Source organism: Phyllostomus discolor, chromosome 5 (genome assembly GCF_004126475.2).
Source record: "Phyllostomus discolor isolate MPI-MPIP mPhyDis1 chromosome 5, mPhyDis1.pri.v3, whole genome shotgun sequence".
Classification (NCBI taxonomy): Eukaryota; Metazoa; Chordata; class Mammalia; order Chiroptera; family Phyllostomidae; genus Phyllostomus; species Phyllostomus discolor.
The window spans coordinates 106,642,867-106,659,180 of record NC_040907.2 but is presented as its reverse complement, the minus strand read 5'-3'; the positions used below and the strand labels follow the sequence as shown (position 1 = coordinate 106,659,180).

The 16,314-nt window shown below is 35.7% G+C and overlaps 1 protein-coding gene and 1 long non-coding RNA gene across 2 annotated transcripts in view; both read left to right on the top strand.

Annotated features, from left to right (window-relative positions):
- Positions 1–16,314, top strand: part of WASHC2C (WASH complex subunit 2C) — a 75,414-nt gene that overhangs the window by 9,665 nt on the left and 49,435 nt on the right. Inside the window, 8 exon segments of the mRNA XM_028511488.2 lie at positions 13–186; positions 3,246–3,300; positions 3,303–3,338; positions 4,103–4,164; positions 5,864–5,911; positions 7,586–7,696; positions 8,236–8,317; positions 8,947–9,015. Of these exon segments, the coding sequence (XP_028367289.2) occupies positions 13–186; positions 3,246–3,300; positions 3,303–3,338; positions 4,103–4,164; positions 5,864–5,911; positions 7,586–7,696; positions 8,236–8,317; positions 8,947–9,015 (637 nt within the window).
- On the top strand, positions 4,171–5,564 carry LOC118500774. Its single transcript, XR_004903359.1, has 2 exons — positions 4,171–4,443; positions 4,978–5,564. It is a non-coding gene; the product is annotated as an uncharacterized LOC118500774 (long non-coding RNA).

The window sequence follows — 16,314 nt, the reverse complement described above, 5'->3', positions numbered from 1 at the left end:
ATTTTTTTGTAGGAGAAGACCCGGGAACAGAAAGAAGTAGATCTGATTCCTAAAGTTCAGGAGGCTGTGAACTATGGCTTACAAGTATTGGACAGTGCATTTGAACAACTAGATATAAAAGCAGGAAACTCAGACTCTGAGGAAGATGATGCTAGTGAGCGGGTGGAACTGATCCTCGAACCAAAGGTAAAGACATGCAGTTCAAATATTTATTTTTGTACCTGTTGTGCTTTGGATACTTTATTTGGGCACATAATTACTAAGACATGAGCTTTACTTTTAGCAACTGAACATGTCACTTAGCATTCTCGCATCGACTCCATTAGAAAAACTTGCTTTGCACGAGCACTGATTGAATACTTACTAGGTCCAAGGCTGCATGCCAAGTTAGGGGAGCACAAAGTTTCAGGGCATGGTTCCTACTCTCAGAATGCTTATTGCAGAATGACTAGACAGTGGGGAGAGGAGACATTTGTGAGAGTCAAAAGTAACCTGAGAAAGAATTGATTTCTAAGCTGGGGAAGTTATGGAAGAGATGAGACTTGAATTGGGTTTTGAGGATGAGAATACTCATGAAAGGTTGATATTGTTAGGAACCTGAATTCTGTAGCTTGTGTGCTAAGGGAGGCTGCAGAAGCACTGAAAGATACTTGGGTTCTATTTAGGTGGTGGCTATTATGAAAAAAGCTGCTGTGCATGTGCATAAACAGATCATTGGTGTAATAGGTATTTATTGCTTTACTGTTACTTTCTCTCAGATTGGCAAAGGAGACAATTAGGGCAACACCAGAATCACTCAAACACAGAAAGTGGCTGTATTGGCTTTTGAGAATCCTTGTGCTACTCAAGTGCCCTACAAATTAAAACATGCCACAAAAACAAACGCTTCTAGTCATTCATTTAGCTGTATATTTCTTTTTCAGTTTGAGCTTACAGTATCAGACCAAGTTGGGGCTGATCCTTTAGCACTGTTACAGTTGCTGGCTGCGTTTTTACTGGAAGGATTTAGAAGTTAGCAACGGAACCCAGGAAATGTATTCCCTGGGCCACGCTTGTTAGTTCCAAGTCACACACCACTTTCTCTTGTTACAGGGGGATTTGGGAAGGGCTTCTAAACCAGCAGACAGCTGCATTATCACTTTCTTTTCTTTGCAATAAATTGGTTGCTGTTGTATCTTTAACCTTTCATTAACCTTCCCAAACTATTCTGTTGTGTGAAGCATCAGTGTTTTTCTCCCTTGTCCCCTAGAGTCTTTTCATAGAGAAGAGATACTGTGGCCAAAGAATCATACCTCTCAGAGGACAAAGTCAACTTTTCCTCCAGCAGTGGAGATAGGAGGTTGTCTAGGGATGGTGTGCTTTCTTGTCCTTAAGTTTTTAATGTGTGTATGGCTAGGTCTCCAACATGTATTGTTATGTGCACTTCATTTCATTCCTCTCCTTCATTTCATTCTAATGTTTTATCATCTGCTCTTATTTTACCAACTTCACTTTTTAAAATTATACAGTGTGAAACTCTAGGGGATATTATTCTCTTTCTTGAGTATTTTTTTCTCCCTGATAGGTTCACATCCATCTTTTAGACATTATGTTCATTATGTTGACTATAGATATTTGCATAGTTGTCATTCTGGTTTTGTTTTGTTTTTTTTTTTTTTCTTTTCATTTGGCCTGTGTTTTATGTGCTCTCTTGTAGCCTTCTCCTTTGCTCTGATGCAGTGTGAAGGACTCTCAATTCCCTGTATGTCATGTGTGTGACCTGTTTGTTCATATCTCCTCCCTAAAACCTGGATATACCCACCTGCTTTCTCATAGTTATATAAAAAACTATTTGCTATTTGGGTTATTTCCTCAATGTGCTTCTCTCCAAATTTGGGACTCTTATTGAGGAATCTCAAGATGATAGTTTAGGATGGGAGTAAAAGACAAACTGTACTGGAACAACAATTAAAACAAAAAAATATTTAAAACTTGGTAGATTAATTAGTTGGTTTTTCCTTATCAATGCTGCTTTTTAGGGGTGGAAGATAGGACTAGGAGTCATTAAACCTTTGTAGAGTTTCTAATTTCTCATTTCTTTTATTTTTAAATTTTTAAAATTTTTAATTATGTTGTTGTTCAATTACAGTTGTCTGCATTTTCCCACACCACTCCCCCATACCCCAGCCAAACCCACCTCCCTCCCTTGCTTCCACCCTCCCCCTTGGTTTTGTCCATGTGTCCTTTATAGTAGTTCCTGAAAACCCTTCCCTCCATTGTCCCCTCTCCCCTCCCCTCTGGTTATTGTTAGATTGTTCTTAATTTCAGTGTCTCTGGTTATATTTTGTTTGCTTTTTTCTTTTGTTAATTATGTTACAGTTAAAGGTGAGATCATACGGTATTTGTCCCTCACTGTCTGGCTTATTTCACTTAGCAGTTCCACTGCTGGGATTATATCCCAAGGGCCCTGAAACACCAATCCAAAAGAACCTATGCACCACAGTGTTCATAATTTTTGATTTCTTGATCCACCTCCTTTTGAACATGGTGCTATGAAGTTGTGCCCCTTTCCCTGTTTGATTACTGCTGGTAAATATTTGCAGGTTTTTGTTAATATCACTTGGCCCTTGTCTGATTCATCCTCGTTTTGCCATTTTTACCTAGAATTTGACTTTTTAAAAATCAAGTGTTTTTTTTTATTTGACTTTTAATTCTGCTGTGTTTCTTAGTCACTACTTTATTATTTTTTATTTTTATTTTTTTGGATTTTAAAGTTAACTTAATATGGAAAGTTAAAATTATTGTTCAAGTACTATTGTCTTCCTTTTATTTCCCTCCACTCCCCGCTACCCCAGTCATCCCCACCTCCCGCCCTTGATCCTACCCCCTTTTGGCTTTGTCCATATGTCCTTATGTCCTTTATACATACATGTTCTTTGTTTCCGTAGTGTAGTGGTTATCACGTTCACCTAACATACATGTTCTTTGATGATCCTTCTCACTTTTTCCCCTGTTATCCCCTCCCACCTCCCCTCTGGTTATTGTCGGTTCTTTATTTCAGTGTCTGTGGTTATATTTTGCTTTCTTGTTTGTTTTGTTGATTAGGTTCCACTTATAGGCGAGATCATATGGTATTTGTCTTTCAATCTACTTTTATTATGTAGTTTTTTGGGGGTAGTCAGATGAAACAAGACGTCAAATGGGAAAGTTAATTTTATTTTTCAACCTAAATATTTAATGGCTTATCTTCTAACATTTTTTTGCAGGATCTATACATTGATCGCCCTTTACCTTATTTAATTGGGTCAAAGTTGTTCATGGAGCAGAAGATGTAGGCCTTGGAGAGCTATCCAGTGAAGGTACACTTTGTACCAAATACTTCTATACTTTAATATTTATATCTTAACTTTTTATTTTAAAATTTTCTAACTTCAAACTTTACATTAATGTTGTAAGATTAGTACCAAGAACTGCTACATACCCTTTATCCAGCTTTACCAGTTGTTAACATTTTACCATATTTGTTGTATCTTTTTCTCTCAATATATTTAATATTTTTTCCTGAGCCTATTTGACAGACATCAAACAGATATTATGCCTATCACTCCTAAATATTCAGTGTGTATTTTCTAAGAATAGTCTTACATAGCCACACTAAAATTATCAAAGCCAGGAAATTTTACTGGACATAATACTACTATCTAATCCTGGGTCACATTCATATTTTCCAGTTGCCCCAGTGATGTCCTTTATAGTCCTTCTTTCCTCTGACCTAGGATATAGTCCAGGATGACTCACTGCATTTAGTTGTCAAAAAACCCCCCAAAACACTTGCTTTGCTTTTCACAACCATGACATCTTTGAAGAGTACAAGCCAATTTTTTTTGCTTTATAATTAGTACTTTTTTTTTGGTAATATTAAGTATCTTGTGGGAGATACTTTGGGACTATATAATATTTCATTCCTCACTATAGTGCAGATACTTTTAATTCCAGTTATGGTACAGATAGTTTTATCAACATTTCTGTAATGCTGATAATATGGTGGTTTATGATTTTGAGAAGAAACTAATCACATTTTCTTATGAATATTGATGGTAACCCTTATCTTTTTTCTAAATAGAAGGTTCAGTAGGCAGTGACCGTGGTAGCATTGTGGACAGTGAAGAAGAGAATGAAGAGGAGGTAAGGACTGTTTAGTGTGTCCAGGTCATGAATGGCAGGAAACTTAGGATGTGTTTAGCAGACCAAGTAAATACATGTTTGTGAATTAGCAGTGTGTTTTCATAAATCTTTTAACAGTGATAGAAGCCATTTTCTGAAGTTTTTCTCTTGGGACTGGATTTCCTTACTGTTTTGGGAAATAGTAAAAGAGATTAAAGGAAAACTGTTTTAATCTCTTTTACCATTTCCCTCCCTTCCACCTCCCTAAAAAATCCTATTTTCACCAATATATTTGGAGGGGTAATGCAGACAGACTATGGGCCTGCAGTGTCCGAGTCATTATGGATGAAATGAGACATATACATGGATTGCCAAATCTGGTGGAGGAAAAAGGACAGCATGGCTTTTCTCTCAAGGGGAGCAAAACCCTCTGCCCTTGCTCCAGTGAGCTTTTATTGTCTTCCTGGGCACATAACAAGAAGGTCCTCATTAACTATGCACAAGCTCGCTTTAGGCAGTTACCCTTTACAGAAAACAAAGGAGCCAATGCTGCTAATCACATCACAGAAGAGGGATATTTGCGAATGAAAAGGCAAAAGTAGTTGGACGGTTACACTCATCCTTAGAAGGTTTAGCATGGATTTTAGGAAGTTACTTTGCAGTAAATGTCCTCAATTCAGGGTGAGGGAGTTTTAACAAAAAGCAAGACTAATAGTGGCCTAGGTACATTGCAGGCCTGATTCCCCACAGGAGAAACTATCCGTGGGTGTGGATCCTGTGCATCTCTGAGTGTGAGCTGGGCCCACACCATGCAGAGTGGCCTCCCACAGAGAGTGACAACTTAGGTATTTTGGTGGGATCTTTCCTGAGATACAGTCTCTGAGTAAGTTCTGTCTTTGAATAATTCTAGGAAAAATGTGTCCAGATTTGAAATTTTTCTTACAAAACCTTCTAGACCAGAAAAATACTTAAAGCGTCCACTTACGTTTTAGCTTTGTTGTTGCCACTGCCATCTTCGTATCCAGAGTATAATCTGGCTCCTAGCTCTAGGGACTCAGGGTCTGTGGACCTTGACCACTGTTGTATCTGGCTTTGTTCCTTTAAATGGCATATTTGTTATTGCAAAGGACAGAAACATTTGAGCATGGATTTCTAAAAGGAGATAGGATTGTATGCACATACTTCTTTCTTCTCCCATCCTCTTCCCCTGCTCTCTTTTAGCCAGCCCTCCAAAGAAAACACCTAAAAGTGGGAAATAAGTTTTCCTTAAATAACCTCCCTGTAACTGATAGTCATTAGTGAATCCTTTGCTTTTAGCCATCAGTGTAAGTCTTCATGTAATTGCTGGTGGCAAGTACTGATGTTCCCTTCTTGGGCCTGATGAACTAGTTAATTACCCTGTTTAAAAGGGAATATAAACAGTAGAGTCCAAAAAGTAAAATAACACAAACTAACTTTGGATAATTAAGTTAATTAAATGTGCAACTCGTACTTAAATTCAATAGACATGAACAAATTGCTAAAGATATTTTAATTAACCATAAAATATTACATGTGAAGTGGGTCAGTCCTTGGTGATACAGCCAGCTGTCACTGATACTTCAGGTGACCAGTAATCAGTATAGAGACCAAGTGTTGATGAGCTCCAAAGGCTTAGAGCCAAAATTTACTGTGCTTCTGAGTAAGGCCTCTATTAACAAGAGCCTTTTTCCCCCTAAAGGAGTCAGATGAAGATTTCGCCCATCATAGTGACAGTGGTCAAAACCAGGTAAGGCCCATGTATTAAAGTGGTTTTACTTTTAAATGTCAATTGAAGCATAGCATATATACTAAATAGATAGTAAAATTACTTTTGAACAACTTACTTGAAAATAAGGATTTATTCATATTTACAACTAATTTTCCTTCAGGCATTTCATATTTTTAGGCTAATTTCTTTTGTATGTATTTTTTAAAAATTTACTTTATGTTTTATGTTAATTTTTCTTAGGGAAAAAAAGAAGAAAAAAACAAAATTGGGAACAGAGCCTCTCAAAGAAGGCCCAGTTACCCAAACTTAATTCCTCTCCCGTTTTAAAATTTATATAGCAGTAACATGAATGCTCAAAAGATGAAAATCTTCTAATCTTACTGTTTTAGTATCGTGTTAGTTTTTCGGTATCCTTTTAAGGACATAATTCTTTTTGTAATATATACATAATTTATTTTTTGCTATTTTATATTAATATAAATGTTTCTTTGTCCTTGTGATTTTAAATAGTCTTTGTACTGTAATTTGCTTTGTAAACTATGTTTTTAAGCACACTATTATCTGATGCTGCCATGGTCTCTAAATGTGTATGGAAAATAGTTTATTTTCAGTACTTTATTTTTGAGATAATGATGTATTCAGTATTTTCATACATAAAAATCACTTGCTTATGTGAACTGTTTCCTTAGGCATAAGTGGTGTAGAGTTATAGTAAAGGCTGTTTATGGACATTTCTGATTGCAGATCCTGCATAACAATTTTTCTGCAATCTCATCAGCACTGGGATTATGATTTTTGCTACCATAATATATGTACAGCCATATATAGATTGTCCCAGTTTGTATTTGTTTCTGAATTGAGAAATATTTTTTCATAAATGTTTTCAACTGTCAAATGAAGGATTTAGTACTTTCTGGTTAGTACTTGTATTTTCGAAATTGAATTCATAAATGTGGCTAGTCTCTATAATTTTAATGAGTAAGCCACATTTTTCTGTGGAATTTACTATTAAGATCTATAAATTCAGATTTTCAAACAAAACAGTATAGTGATTAAAAGCACTGGGTTAACCATTTGTTTGTATTGTTAAAGATAGACTGGTTTTGTGTACTATAGCTAACCTCAGAGTTCTAAAGATTTTAGCATGGTGCCTGACAGAGTTTTAGCCATCAGTCTTCCATCTTCTTACACTCTCCAGAGGTAACTGGTGTTACAATCTGTGAGTGTACATGTCCAAGTGTTTTTCTTTGTTTTTAAAAGTATACCTGTGCCTGTGGAGATAATGTAGGGATGAGGGGGGTGCAGAGTATCATACTTGGTTTATCATTCAGTTTTTTCACTTGATGCCTTGCATATCTCTTCAATTGTTATAGGTTATTTTTTTAAACTATTAGTGTTCTTATTAAGATAAGATGATATTTATTTAGTTTAATCATTTCTGTACTGATGGATGTTTTTAGTATTTCAGTTATATTCTTATGCTAAAAATAATCTTGTATATTATTTGTTTTGCTGTTATATTCTTATGCTAAAAATAATCTTGTATATTATTTGTTTTGACATATGTACTGCTTCATAACTTTTGCTGCATTTAACACACAGTTACCATTTTGCCTAAAGGCTAAGTAGCAGTATTTCTTTTTTAGCTGGATGATCTTATCTAATAGTTCTAATCTGGTGGTTTATACTCAGCACACTGAACAAATGAGTGATGAAGAAGAGGATGATGATGGTTGTGACATTTTCGCTGACTCTGAGAAGGAGGAGGAAGATACTGAGGACATTGAAGAAAATACTAGACCTGTAAGAAACAATGTAATTGCTATCTCTTGGCAAAGTATAGAAGTGGTACCTAAAACTCATTCCTGTTATTGTCATTTATAATTGTAATCGTCTTTATATCATATTTGTATTTTCATTTACTTTTGAAACTAATGGTTGAGCATTCCAAGTTAACTTTCAAATATCAATTCTTCTCTTTCAAATATTTCAATTTTACAAGTCAGATGATTCAAAGTATATTCAGTTTCAGAATTTTAAGACCTTTAATACTCCTCCTCTCCTGACCCTGAGGACTTCATGATAGTTTTCTTATCTAGCTCTTTGAAATGTAAAAAAAATAAAATAAAATATGGAGCATCTCCCTTTGGAGGAACACTTGAGTCCTGTTTCTCAGGTGATCTGTATATAGGGAGCATATGTTTAAATTCATTTAGTTAAACCCTGTTTTCTCATTTCAATTTCTGTATAGTTATTTACAAAATGTGGTAAGGTATTCAAAAGTAAACTGTACTAATTTGTATGTTACAAAAAGTGATTCTTTTGGTCTCTTCTGGCTGTAGAAAAGACCCACAACCTTTGCTGATGAGCTAGCTGCTCGGATCAAGGGGGATGCCACAAGGCAGATGGGAGAGGAACAAAAAGGTACACCCCCTCCCCACTAAGATAAGTTAGCACTGTGGTGGTGGGGAAGTGCAAGACCCTGCTGGGCTTCCTGAGAGCAGTTCCCTGTTTAATTTTACTCAGGCATGAGAGACTTAGGTTATACTTCTTGTTCCTTTTTTAGTTTATAGACTGATAACTGAACACTGTGGATTCCCCCTAAAATGCACATTTATACATTTATATAACATTGTATATGCAATTTCAGGGAATTAATGGATACCTCAGAGAAGCATAGGCCCCCGGTTAAGAATCACTGGCTCAATATTTACTCCTATGTCTTGACTAAATGAAAACATACTGTGCAGTATATTCTACAGAATGGAATATGATTTAACAGAGTGGAAATATGTTAGGGTTATTCTGTCAGCAGGTACAGCCCTGATATACACATGACCCTGGTATGTAAATTGAAACTTTTTGCTTAAAAAGAGGCACTTTTGAGTGTCTGATATGGTAAACCACTGATAGAAGTGCTCAGGTGGAGCTGAGATACAAAGGTGGATGGCTTGCTCTGAGCTTAGGAGCCATGAGGATGGCAGACACATATGTAAAATATCAGATAAATACTAAGCATATGGAGTGTGGTAAAAAACTGTGACATTTTCAAGGCTTATCTCCTGGAGCAAAACCTCAGAAGACGTTGAAAGAGAAGAAGGAAAGGAAAACTCTCTCAGATGGTAGGTCTCGTCCCTTGATTCTGTTTGTTTTTTTTTTAACTGACTCCACATTCTTCTTTATTTTATGTTTTTTTTTTTTCTCATTAAATTTAATGGGGTAGGATTGGTTAATAAGATTATATAGGTTTCACATGTACATTTTATAATACATCATCTATATATTGCATGTGTATATGCCCACCACCCAAAATCAAATCTTCTGCACCATATATTTGATCCCCTTGACCAACCCCCACCCTACTTCCTTCTGGTAACCACCATACTGTTCTCTGTGTCTATGAGTTTTTCTTTGTTTTTCTTGTTTGTTCATTTGTTGCTTTCAGTTTTATATCCCATATACCAATGAAATCATATAGTTTTTAATTTTTCTGTCATACTTACTTGGTTTACTATGATAGTCTCAAGAATCTTCCATTTTTTTTGTAAATAGCAGTGTCTTATTTATTTTTATTTATTTATCTTTTCTTACAGTTGAGTAGTATTCCATAGTATATACATATCACATCTTTATCTAGTCATCTATCAAAGAACACTTTGGTTGTTTCCGTCTCTTGGCCTTTGGTTGTTTCCATGTATATTGGCCACCATTAATAATGCTGCAGTGAACTTAGGGGTGCATTTTTTGTTGTGAATAAATGTTTTCAAATTTTTCAGATAGATACCCAGAAGAGAGGTTGCTGGGTCATATGGTAACTATTCTTAGTTTTTTGAGAAACCTACATACTGTTTTCCATAGTGGCTATACCAGTTTACATTCCTACCATTGGTGAATTAGGTTTGCTTCATCTTTTTTTTTTTTACATTGAAGTAAACTTTTATTTTTTAATTACATTTTATTGATTATGCTATTACAGTTGTCCTGATTTTTTCCTCTTTGCCTTCCACCACTGAGTACCCACCACTTCTCAGACAGTCCACACACCATTATTCATGTCTGTGGTTCATGTGTGTAAGTTCTTTGGTTACCTATACTGTCTGTTATATTCCCATGGCTCTTCTGTGACTACCTATTTGTACTTTCTAATCTCACCTCTTTACCCATTCCCCCACACACCCCTACCATCTGGCAACCATCAAAACATTCTCTGTATCCATGATTCTGTCTCTTCTTGTTTGCTTAGTTTGATTTTTAGATTCAATTATGGATAAGGTAGTATTTTTTGCCATTTTATTGTTTATAGTCTTCATCATCTTTTTCTTAAATAAGTCCCTTTAACATTTCATGTAGTAATAGTTTTGTGATGATGAACTCCTTTAGTTTTTTTCTTGTCTGGGAAGCACTGTATCTGACCTTTGATTCTAAAAGATAGTGTAGCTGGATATAGCAGTCTTGGCTGTAGGTTCCTGCTTTTCATGACTATTTTTTGCCAATTCCTGCTAGCCTGCAAAATTTCTTTTGAGAAATTAACTTACAGTCTTATGGGAACTCCTTTGTAGTTATTATCTGCTTTTCTCTTGCTGCTTTTAAGATTCCCGCTTTACCTGTAACCTTTCTCATTTTAATTATGATTTGTCTTGGAGTAGGCCCTTTTTGCATCCATCTTGTTTGGGATTTTCTGTGCTTCCTGTACTCACATACCTGTTTTCTTCATTAAATTGAGGAAGTTTTCTTTCATCATTTTTTCAAATAGACTTTCAATTTCTTGCTCTTTCTCTTTTCCTTCTGCACCCCTATGATTTGAATGCCAGACCTCTTGAAGTTGTCCCAGAGGCTGCTTATACTACACTAATTTTTTTCAGAACCTTTTTTTCTTCTTCTTGTTCTCTTTGGTTGCTTTTTGCTTCTTACGTTCCAAATCTTGACTTGATTCTAGCATCATCCACTCTACTGGTGTTTCCCTGTAACTTGTTCTTTATTTTAATTAGTGTATCCTTTTTTTCTGACTGAATCTTTTTTATGCTGTTGGGTCCTCACTAAGTTCCTTGAGCATCCTTATGACCAATGTTTTGAAATCTGCATCTGACAGGTTGCTTATTTCCTTTTTGTTTAGCTCTTTTTCTGGAGTTCTGAAATCTGCTGTTTCATTTGGGCCATATTTCTTTCTTTCTTTTTTTTTTTTTTTTTTTTTTTGTAAGATTTTTATTTATGCCCTGGCTGGTGTAGCTCAATGGATTGAGTGTGGGCCTGTGAACCAAAGGGTCACTGGTTCAATTCACTGTCAGGGCACATGCCTGGGTTGTGGGCCAGGTCCTCAAAAAAACCCCCAAAAGATTATATTTACTACTTACTTACTTACTTACTTACTTATTTATTTATTTTATCTGATAACTTTATTAAATATGAAAATGAAAGAGATTTTGTTTTTAAATACATCCAAATGAAAACTAGTCAAAGTCTTCTAGTTTGACATAAGATTTATGTAGTAAATACTAAAGTAACCTTTTAAGATAAAAGTAAAGTTTAAAAAAACCTATTAGTTAAGATTTAAATTTAAGACAGGAATGAAGATAAGGTCAACTGAAGCTTGCAATTCTTAATTAAACATTGATTGCATGCTTAACAATTTTCCTTCAATTTAATTTAGATGTCTTTACCATTTTTTAAAAAAATATTTTATTATTGTTCATTTACACTTGTCTGCATTTTCCCCACATGACTCCTCCCCCACTCCAGCCAAACGCACCTCCCTCCCTTGCTTCCACTCTCTCCCTTGGTTTTGTCCATGTGTCCTTTGTAGTTGTTCTGAAAACCCTTCTCCCCATTACCCCTTCCCCGCCACCAAACACTGTCAGCTTGTTCTTAATTTCAGTGTCTGTGGTTATATTTTGTTTGATTTTCTTCTTTTGTTGATTATGTTTCATTAAAGGTGAGGTCATAGGTATTTGTCTCTCACCACCTAGTTTATTTCACTTAGCATAATGCTCTCCCTCCATCCATGCTGTTGCAAAGGGTAGGAGCTCCTTCTCTCTTTCTGCTACATAGAATTCTATTGTGTAAATGTACCATAGTTTTTTGATCCATTCATTTATTGATGGGCAGTTAGGTTACTTCCAGCACTTGGCTGTTGTGATTGTGCTGCTGTGAACATTGGGGTGCATAGGTTCTTTTGGATTGGTGTTTCAGGGTTCTTAAGATATAATCCTAGCAGTGGAATACAAAGGTCAAAAGGCAGTTCCATTTTTAGGTGTTTTTTTGGAAATTCCATACTATTTTCTGCAGTGGCTGTATCAGTTTGCAGTCCCATGAACAGTGCACTAGGGTTCCCTTTTCTCCACATCCTCTGCAACATTTGTTTGTTGATTTGTTTATGATAGCCATTCTGACCCCTGCAAAGTGGTATCTCATTGTGGTTTTAATTCGCATCTGTATGATGGCTAGTGATGCTGAACCTCTTTTCATATGTCTCTGGGCCCTCTCTCTGTCCTCCTTAGAGAATTGTCTCTTCAAATCTTTGGCCCATTTTTTAAGTGGGTTTTTGTCTTCCTAGAATGGAGTTGTGTGAGTTATTTATATATCTTGGAGATCAATCCCTTGTCCGAGGTATCATTGGGAAACAAGTTTTCCCATATAGTTGGTTCTCCTTTCATTTTAATGCTCTTTTCTTTAGCCATGCAGAAGCTTTTTAATTTGATGACGTCCCATTTGTTTATTGTTTCCTTTACGTCCCTTGCTTTAAGGGACATATCAGTGAAGATGTTGCTGTGTAGAATGTCTGAGATTTTTCTGCCGCTGTTTTTCTGTAAATTTTTATGCTGTCATGACTTACATTTAAGTCTTTTATCCACCTTGAATTTATTTTTGTGTATGGTATAAGTTGGTGAATGAGTTTCATTTTTTTGCATGTAGCTGTCCAAATCTCCCAATACCATTTGTTGAAGAGGCTATTTTTACCCCATTTTTTCCTTCTTCCCCCTTTGTCAAATATTAATTGACCAAAGAGACTTGGGTTTATTTCTGGGCTCTCTATTCTGTTCCATTGGTCTATGTGTCTGTTCTTATGCCAGTACCAGGCTATTTTGATAACAGTGGCTTTGTAATACAATTTGATATCAGGTATTATGATCCCTCCTACCTTGTCTTTCTCAAAATTGCTGCAGCTATTCAGAATCATTTATGGTTCCATAGAAATTTCTGAAATGTTTGTTCTGTATCTTTGAAATATGTCACTGGTACTTTAATGGGTATTGCATTGAATCTATAAATTGCCTTGGGTAGTATGAACATTTTGATGATGTTAGTTCTTCTAGTCTATGAGCATGATACATGTTTCTGTTCGTTTGTGTCTTCCTTAATTTCTTTCTTCAGTGTTGTATAGTTTTCTGAGTACAAGTCTTTACCTCCTTGGTTAGGTTTATTCCTAGGTACTTTATTTTTCTTGTTGCTTTTTCAAATGGGATTTTTTTTCCTGATTTCTGTTTCTGATATTTCACTGCTGGTGTACAAAAATGCCTTTGATTTCTGAATATTGACTTTGTATTCCGCTGTTTTGCCAAATTCATTTATTAGGTTGAGTGGTTTTTTGTGGACTCTATAGGATTTTCCATGTAAACTATCATGTCATCTGCACACAATGACTGTTTTGCTTCCTTCTTTCCAATTTGGATACCTTTTATTTCTGTTTCTTGTCTTACTGCTATTCCTGGGACTTCCAATACAATGTTGAGTAGAAGTGGTGAAAGTGGGCATCCTTGTCTTGTTCATGATCTTAGTGGGAAAAATCTAAGTTTTTGCCCATTGAGTATGATGTTGTCTGTAGGTCTCTCATATATGGCCTTTATTATGTTGAATAATGCTCGCTCTATTCCCACTTTGCTGAGTGTTTTTATCATAAATGGGTGCTGTACTTTATGAAATGCTTTTTCTGTATTTATTGATTATAATAATGTGATTTTTCTCTTTAATTTTGTTTATGTGATATATTACATTTAATGATTTGCAAATATTGTACCATCCTTGCATCCCTGGGATGAATCCCACTTGGTCATGGTGTATGGTACCATGGTACATGGTGTATGGTACTAAGGTACATCTTTTTAATGTAGTGCTGGATGCGGTTTGCCAATATTTTGTTGAGGATTTTAGTGCTTATTTTCATCAGTGATACTGGCCTGAAGTTTTCTTTGTTTGTTGTGCTTTTATCTGGTTTTGGGATTAGGATGATGCTGGCTTCATAAAGAGAGTTTGGGAGTCTTCCATCTTCATGAATTTTTTTGAAAAATCTGTGAAGGATAGGGGATAGCTGTTCCTTAAATGCTTTGTTAAATTCTCCTGTGAAACCATCAGGTCCAGGGCTTTTGTGTGTCAGAAACTTTTTGATTACTGCTTCAATTTCATCAGCTGTTATTGGTCTGTTCAGGCTATCTGCTGCTTTTTCATTCAGTTTTGGAAGATTCTATTTTTCTAGAAATGTGTCCATTTCACCTAGGTTTTCAAATTCTTGGCATATAGTTCTTCATTATAATTTCTTACAGTCTTTTGTATTTCTGTGGTATCAGTTGTAATGTCTCCTCTTTCATTTGTGATTGTGTTTATTTGGGTCCTCTCTCTTTTTTTCTTGATGAGTCTGCTTAAAGGCTTGTCAATTTTGATTATCTTTTCAAAGAAGCAGCTCCTGGCTTTATTGACTTTTAGAATTGTGCTTTTAAAAAGTCTCTTTGTCGTTTAAGTCTGCTCTGATCTTGGTTATTTCTTTCCTTCTGGTATCTCTGGACTGTCTTTGTCGTTGTTCCTTGAGTTCTTGTAGGCATAGGGTTAGGTTGTTTATTTGAAATGTTTGTATCTTTTTTAGGTAGGCCTGTACTGTTAGGAACTTCTCTCTGAGGACTGCCTTTGCTTTGTCCCATAAGTTTTGGGTTGTTATGAGTTCATTTTCGTCTGTTTCCAGAAACTTTTTAATTTTTTCCCTAATTTCATTGTGGACTGATTCATTGTTTAATAGCATGCTATTCAATCTCCATGATTTTGAGTGTTTTGGGTTTTTTTCCTTGTGGTTGGTTTCTAGTTTCAGTCCCTTGTGGTTGGAGAAAATGCTTGATATCATTTCAGTTTTCTTGAATTTGTTGAGGCTTGTTTTGTGTCCTATCATGTGGTCTATCTTTGAAACTGTGCCATGTGCATTGAAAAGAATGTGCATTTAGCTTGTTTGGGATGAAAGGCTCTAATATATCAGTTAAGTCCATTTCATCTAGGACATTGTTCAATGCCACAATATCTTTGTTTATATTGTGTTTGGAAGATCTGTCTATTTTTGACAGTGGGGTGTTAAAATTTCCTACTATAATTGTATCGCTGTCAATATCTTTCTTGAAGTCCCCCAAGATTTTCTGTATGTATTTGGGTGCTCCTATGTTGGGTGGATATATATTTACAATGTTTATGTCTTCTTGATGGATTCTTCCCTTGAGTATTATGAAGTGACCTTCTAGGTCTCTCTTCATGGCCCCTTTTTTGAAGTCTATTTTGTCTCATATGAGTTTTGCTATCCTGGCTTTTTTTTCCTGTCCATTTTCTTGGAAAATTTTTTCCAACCCTTCACTTTCAGTCTGTGTAGGTCTTTTATCCTGAGGTGGGTCTCTTGTAGGCAGCATATGTGTGGATCATTCTTTCTTATCCATTTAGGTATTCTATGTGTTTTGATTGGAGCATTTACTCCATTTACATTTAAGGTTATTATTGATAGGTACCTATTCATTGCCAGTTTTTTTCATACCTTTGTTTTTTTGCCTGTTCTTAAAGCAGACCCTTCAGTATCTCTTACAGAGCTGGTTTGGAGAAGATATTCTTTGAGTCTTCTTTTGTCTGGGAAACTCCTTATTTTGCTTTCCATTTTAATTAAGAGTCTTGCTGGATACAGTAATCTTGGTTGCAAGCACATGGTTTTCATTTCATTACTAGGAGTATTTCTTGCCATTATCTTCTGGTTTGGAGGGTTTCAATTGAGAAGTCAGCTGCTAACCTTATTGGGCTTCCTTATATGTTACTTCCTATTTTTCCCTTGCTGTCTTTAAATTCTCTCTTTGTCTTGGAATTTGGCCATTTTAATTATGATGTGTCCTGAAGTGGGCGTCTTTGGGTTCCTTCTGATTGGGACTCTCTGTGTTTCCTGGATTTGTGTGACTTTTTCTCTTGTCAAATGAGGAAAGTTCTCCTCCATCATTAGTTTTTTAAAGAGGTTTTCTGTTCCTTGCTCCTCTTCTTCTCCTTCTGGCATCCCTATTATATGGATATTATTATTTTTCATATTGTCCTTCAGTTCCCTTAACCCCTCCTCATTCTTTTTGAGCCTTTTTTCCTTTTCTTGCTTTTTCTGTTTTTTTTTTTCTACCTTGTTCTCTAGCTCACTGAGTCGATCCTCTGCT